General features: G+C 60.9%; 1 protein-coding gene across 1 annotated transcript; it reads right to left on the reverse strand.

Moving 5' to 3' along the window:
- Window positions 1-211: 211 nt before the first annotated feature.
- Window positions 212-6,334, reverse strand: TLX1 (T cell leukemia homeobox 1). The gene is made up of 3 exons (XM_074908432.1): window positions 5,866-6,334; window positions 4,116-4,317; window positions 212-434 (listed from the first exon to the last, which is right to left on the reverse strand). The coding sequence occupies exons 1-3, from the start codon at window positions 6,332-6,334 to the stop codon at window positions 212-214; spliced, it is 894 nt and encodes a 297-aa protein (XP_074764533.1).
- Window positions 6,335-6,593: the final 259 nt, after the last annotated feature.

Below are 6,593 nucleotides of genomic sequence, written 5' to 3' on the forward strand. Positions count from 1 at the left end.
CCAGCAACCCCACGGTGGGGAGAGTTTTTGGGGTGGTTTCTCTTCCTTTCAGTCCTCATGGAGGGTTTCTCCAGCCGGACACATGGGATGTACATGTGGCCAGAGTACTGTGGAGTGCCAGCCTTCCCCGGGGAGAAACGGGGATGCCATGTGTCCCCTCAGGGACGGCCCTGCCAGCAGAAGGCGCACGTGCCGCCGGTGGGCGCCAGCCTTATTCGCAAGCGGAAGCAACAGTGGTGACGCTGGTGATCTTGGTGGAGTCATCAGACCAAGGCTGGAGGTTCTGGAGAGCGAAGAGAGAGGAGTTGTGGACACAGATGGGGTCGGCTTGGATGGGCTGGTTGATGGTTTTTTGGAAGGCCTCCTGCTGCAGCTGCATGAGGATGCGGTTTGCTTGCTGCCGCTCGGCCTCCCGCTCCTCTGCCGTCTGCCTCCTAGGAGAGAGGGAGCAGTTAGGGGGGCCTGGGGGAGCAAAGGAGGGGTATCTCTGGAGGGAATAGGTTGTGCTGGATGCTTAGGGCTGGGGAAGGTAGGAAAAGAGGGTGACCAGCCACTGCCTGGTTCCACATCCCCTGCACAAACTGCCAAATCCCATAAACTGGGGACTGGGGCTGTCTATCTTACCGGCCCCAGCAAAAATTGCTCCGATCAAAGAGAGCCAGGAGCAGCCCACAGCTCTGGTTTATTTTCTGCCCATGGGAAAAATCCAGCAGAGCCAAAACACCCGAAGGGAAGGGGCACAACTGGGTTGCAAAAAGTGCAATTCCCTGCAAATGAGCTCCACACCCAGCAGCAAGAGCCAAGTGCACGGTATCCCAGCAAGGAGCACAGGGCAGGAGCACGGTGAGACATCACTGACAGGCAGTGCCACACAGGTGGGACATGGGCAATGTCACCCTGAGCATCCCCTTCCCAGCACCCAGGTCTGCCACCTCCTCCACAGGGCTGTGGTGGCCAGCTGTCCAGAGTCTGGATGAAAGCAACAACATACCATGGCAGACAGGACAAAAATCGGCAAAAAGTAATCTAAACACTAGAAACACATTTTTAGCAGTGAGAAGAATCAAAGCCCAGAGTAAACTGTCTAGGCAGGGTAAAAGAGGATATTTTTAAGAACAGGTTGGACATGCATCTGTCTGGAATGACACCGGCAGAGCTGATCCTGCCAAGGGGGGATTAGGGGGCCAGCGCAGGTCCTTTCCAGTGCTTGTAGGGTGCCAGGTCTGGGTTGTCTGAGAGGAAGGGATAGGATAGGTAGAAATGGCCTCAACACACTTAAATCCACAATGAAAATCCCACACCATCCCTTGCCTGGATGGTGGGTCAGTCTGGAGGCTGTACCCTGCAGTCACCTCTGCTTTTGCTGGTGAACATCACTTAGCACCAGGGACACTGCTGGGAAAACCCGGAGGCAGCTCACAGTGCCCACCCTGGGATGATCCCCAAAGCACCCCCTCCCTCCCTCACACCCCCAGGCCCAGCTGACGCTCTCCTGGCAGCTTCAGTGGATCAGTGACAGGGGAAATGGCAGCTTTTTAATTTAGCAGCTCAGGGGGATGCAAGATATCTCATCTTCTTTGGCTGTGGGGATTGGAAGTGGCAGCTTCGAGCTCCGTGGTGACATCTCAGAGCACGGGGCAGGGGTCCCTGGCTACCCACGGGTGAAGCAGGTGAGGGCTGGATGCAGGTGATGGGCCTCCAGGGCACCCGAGCCTCCAGGCATGTGGCCAGGGCTTCTGAGCAGGTAGCTCAGGGCTCAGTCCCTGTTCTAATCACTGTGTCAACATCTCATGGCAGACATCCTGGGGAGAGAGGGCTCAGAGCAGCACCCGCCCTCCCTGTGCAGCCCAGGAGCAGCTCCATCTCTGCCTCGATGAATATTTAATGACTCCTTGCACAATGAAGAGATGCTCTGGGAGGAGGGAGCCCCATGTCCAGGGCAGTCAGGAGCACTGCGGCTGTGAGCACTCGGCTCCCAAATATCTCCCTGCTCCAAGCATTCATGTCAGGCTAGGATTTGCAGGTTCAAATCTGCCTGGAAAGAACTAAACCTCAATGCCCGTATCTCAAGCAAGAGCCCAAATCTAGACAGCAGATCACACAGCCACCTCATTCCAGCAGAGGCACCTGGACAAGGGACGGAGACGAGACTCTCCCCCCCTAAGCCTGCATTTATTTAAGCTGTTAAATCTCTCAGAGGGCTTAAAGGAACTTTTTTCTCAGATATAGTTCAGACTGCGCCTGCAAGTGGCTCCTTCCAGCACCCAGCACTCCAGGCACCGCTCAGAGCCCACTGTCCTGCACGGGGGTGAGGGGCAGCGAGCCAGGCGCGCTATCAGCCAGGTTCACCCACAGCTCCATCGCAACACCCAGCGTGCACAGATGGAAAGAAGCAGAGCTTAGAATCCTGTATCCTTCTGGCTTAGGCCAGTGGGGATTCTCCCATGTTTAATAGTATGACTGAGGTCAGGCTGCAGCCTTTCCCTTAGGCAGAACCAGGTTTACCCAACTTTCTTTCTCTTTATCCAACTGTCTTTTGTGAAACATATGAATACGTTTGTATCCTCTGCTCCTCTGCCAAAGAGGGCTGAACTTAGCCAACAGACGCAAAGAGTATTGACAGACAAATGGAGAGTCAGCCAAGCCACATTTGCCTCACTTCCTTAGGAAACCAGGCTAGAAGACATAGCTGACCCCATTTCGAAGGCCACAGAAGGACTGTTCTTCCTCCAAGACTTTGCTCCCAGCTAGCCAGAGACTTCCTGGCACTTGGGAAGCTGCTCTTCCATGGACTCTTTAGGGAAGGACTCGGTGAGGGAATTCAAGTTCCTTGTCCCTCATTTCTTATCCAACCCCAGCATCCCCAGGCAATCACCATCCCATTCACCCTCGGGGAGACCCCGAGGAAGCCCTTTTTCCCCACCCTGAAGAAACTACTGCCTGCCTGCACCCAAGCACCCAGTGCTCAGCACCCAGCAACACCCCACTTCTCTGACCTGTCAAGGGAACTGCCTCTTGCCCAGCACCAACCCCCCCCACCCCCCGCAGGGTGCCTGTCCCCAGCGCGAGACAGGGCATGGGATGCTCCCAGGACTGGGGTGCCTTCCCCGGGGACACCCTGGGAAGCTGCAGCCTAGAAGGAGCAAGGTCACAGTGAGGGAGCCCAAGAGGCTCTGTGGGAGCCCGGCCTCCTCTTCCTCGCCTGCCCGGCTTTACCATCACACCTGGCAGAACAAAACGCAAGCATGTTGGCCAAGAAGGTGCTGTAAACCCCACAGGGGTGAAAATCTTCACGGGGTTTACAATATCCCGGAAGCCCCGGGTGCAGGATCCAGCCCGAACTGCACTCCCACGCAGCGCTGTGGCCCTGCCCCAGCACCGGAGGGTCCCGCTGCCCCCGCGGCCACGCACCAGCGGGTCCAGCTCCCTCCCGCTCTCCTCTGCCCCCCGCACCCCGCTGCCGGGTCGGGGGCTCCTGCACGCTGCTGCCGGGGAAAGGGGCGCAAGGGCCACCGCACCCACAGGATTCCTGGTGACACCACCTGTGCCCACCGCACATCCCCCACGCACACCCATTCATCCACGGTGCATACATGTGCAGCTACCTGCATGCAGACCTGGTGTGCTCGCACAGCACACACACACGACGCACATGCAGCCGTCCAGCGTGCACGCACAGCCCTGTGCCTGCTCACACACAGGCACACAGGACATGGGGCCACACACTCACACGCACGTGGGCTTCACACAAAAGCATTCACGCTCACTGTGCAGTTACACACGCATGGCCTGTTTGCACACCCCCCCCCAGGCGTGCACACACGTGCATGGGCATGTGCACACGCGGCCTACACACACACCCCACAGGCACAGTCATACCCCCAGGCGCTGCAGGAGCACACCCGGCTGTGCATGCACACACATGCGAGCGCACACACCGGGGAATCATGCATGTGCATGAATGTGTGCATACACATGCGTGACTCCCCGCTGTGTGCGCTCACACGGCTTGTGCCCCACGCACAGCCACCAGTTCCCCCCACGGAGCTGGTGGAGCCAAGGCTGCTCCCCCAGGGCTGCCCCCCCGAGTCCACCGAGTACCCCCAGCCCCTCACCTCCACTTGGTGCGCCGGTTCTGGAACCAGGTCTTCACCTGGGCATCCGTCATCTTGAGGGCCTTGGCCAGGGCAGCGCGCTCGGCCGAGGCCAGGTACTTCTGCCGGTGGAAGCGCTTCTCCAGCTCGCAGATCTGCAGGCGGGTGAAGGAGGTGCGCGGCTTCTTCTTCTTGGGGGGCGTGCGGTTCTGGTAGGGGTGACCTATACGGCGTGTTACAGTGAAGGGTGAGAGGGCCACTGGGGGGGACACGGGAGGAGGGGGGATGAGAGGCAAAGAAGCAAGCAGCGACACATCAGCAGAGGGGCTCCGGCTCCCGGGCGCTGGGCTGGGGACCCCCCCGCTGTGAAGCCGCCGCTTCCCCGCCGACACGGGCTGCAAAAACGCGGCGGCTCCGGCACCTTCCCCGGGTGCTGCGGGCACCGGCCGGGCACCGCTCGGCTTTGGCGGCAGGGAAGGCGAAGTACCGGGGCGAGGGGGTGGGCCGGTAACGGCAGCCGGTCCTGGCGCCCGGCCGGGGCTCCGTGCTTCCTGCAAACGGGACTCGGTTTAATTTCGTTTGGGCGCGGCGGTGACCCCGCCGTTTCATACGCGGGAAATAACTTCCCCGGCTGGAAACGGGAGTTGAGATTCGTTGGGTTTGGGTTTGTTTGGTTTGTTTTTTTATTTCCCCCATGAAAAAATATTTGGGGAAAACTCGCGGCGTCTGAGCCGGGCCGGGCCAGGAAGGGGCTCCGTGAAATTCAGCCCGATGCCTGCCCGGGGAACGGCCCGTTTGTTCACCCGCGGCCGTGCCCGAGCCAAGCGCCATCGGGTCGAAATTAAATGCGAAGTTGCAAAAACCGGGCCCCGGTTTCCGCCTCCGAGAAGAGAGGCCGGTGCGGGAGCCGGTATTTTCCTCGTTACAATTTCGTTGCTTTGGGTTTTTTTATTTTCGTTGTTCAAGTTTTTGCTTTCTTACCGCCGAAAGACGAGCCCAGATACACCTGAAAACGGCGGCGAGTCCGGGAAACGTCTCCAGCCCGAGCCCGGCTCTGCTCGGGGCTGCAAAAAAGTCCCTTTTGGCGGGGGAAATGCTGAGCCGAAACCCGCTGACGAGTAAAACCAGCCCGATTACGGTACGCACGGGAAAAACGGCCCTACGAGCGGTCGGCAACGGGCCGGTCTTCCCGGGTGGGCGAGGGCCGGGGCCGCCGGTCTCCCCTCCCGCCGGGCCGGGCTGTACCTCCGAAACAACCCTCTGTTTTAAAGGAAACTTTTCCCGGGTGTTGCGGCGGGTGGCGGAGCGGCGGGGAGCGAGCAGCCGTGCCCGGGGCTTGCGGGAGGTGTGCGGAGTTTGCCATCCCGTTTTCTCTCTGCCCGCCTTTCCGGGGCTGTGTCTCGGGAAAGGAAAAACAAAAGGAAAACCAAGCAAAAAAACCCAAACCAACAAATAAACCTACCCAACAACCGACAACAACAACAACAAAAAAAAACAAAAACAAAACAAATCAAAACAAAAATAACCAAAAAAGCCCAGCAGAACCAAAGCGTGTAGGGGGGATTGAATGGGCCCGATTTTCCCTCCCTTCTCGCTGCCTCCGGCACCGATTTCCCAGCGCGCCCCGGCCGCTCTCCCCACCCGGGGCCGGATCCCTCGTTCCCCGGCGGGCACCGGCTGCCGCGCCGAGGCCGGCCGGCGGGGAAAGGAGAGCGGGGCGGCGGAGGCAGAGAGGGAAGGCGGGAGGGGGTGTCCCGGTGGCCCGACTCACCTGTGAACCTGTCTTTTGTATACCGCCTGTTGCTCTCCATCCAGGGAAAGGTGAGCCCCGTGAGACTGTTCATGCCGTTCACCGCGGGCACGGCGGCGGAGAGGGGCTGGTGCACGCCGCCGGCCACCGGGCGATGGGCCGGGACACGGATCACCCCCCCGGCCGAGCTCAAGGTGTTGCCGTTCATGCTCACCGCCATGTTCACGTTGTAGGAGCCGGGCAGGCCGCCCATGCTGCAGGAGGTGCCGGTGTAGGCGCCGGCCGCGCCGCCGCTCGCCCCGTAGCCACCCGTGACCGTGTTGTAGGCGCTGCCCACGATGCAGCCCAGCCCGTAGTCCGCCGAGTCCTGCAGCCGCGGGTGCGACACCATGCAGCTGCCCGGCTCCGACGTGTTGAGGATCTGGTCGATGCCGAAGCTGATGGGCTCGGCTTGGCCTTGGTGCAGGTGGTGAGCCCCGAGGTGCTCCATGCCGCCGCCCGGGAGCCGCCGCCGCCGCCCGGCCCCGGCAGCGGAGCCACGCACAACGCCCCGGGGCACCGGGGCCGGACCTCCGCCCCGGGCAGGGCAGCAGAGCCCCGCACCGCCCCGAAACACGGCGAGGGAGCCGCGCACAGCCGGGACGCGCCGGCTACACGCTCAGTCCCATAGCACGGCAGCCACGCACCCCGGGACGCGCCAGCAGAGCCACGCACAGCCGGGACGCGGCAGCTCCACGCTCAGCCCGAAC

This window comes from Athene noctua, chromosome 5 (assembly GCF_965140245.1).
Source record: "Athene noctua chromosome 5, bAthNoc1.hap1.1, whole genome shotgun sequence".
Taxonomy (NCBI): Eukaryota; Metazoa; Chordata; class Aves; order Strigiformes; family Strigidae; genus Athene; species Athene noctua.

Coding starts and splice junctions, on each gene's coding strand:
- TLX1 (XM_074908432.1), bottom strand. CDS start 6,334: ATGGAGCACCTCGGGGCTCACCACCTGCACCAAGGCCAAGCCGAGCCC. Junction 4,318..5,865: donor TACAAAAGACAGGTTCACAG/GTGAGTCGGGCC, acceptor CACGCCGTATAG/GTCACCCCTACCAGAACCGC. Junction 435..4,115: donor AACCGGCGCACCAAGTGGAG/GTGAGGGGCTGG, acceptor CCTCTCTCCTAG/GAGGCAGACGGCAGAGGAGC.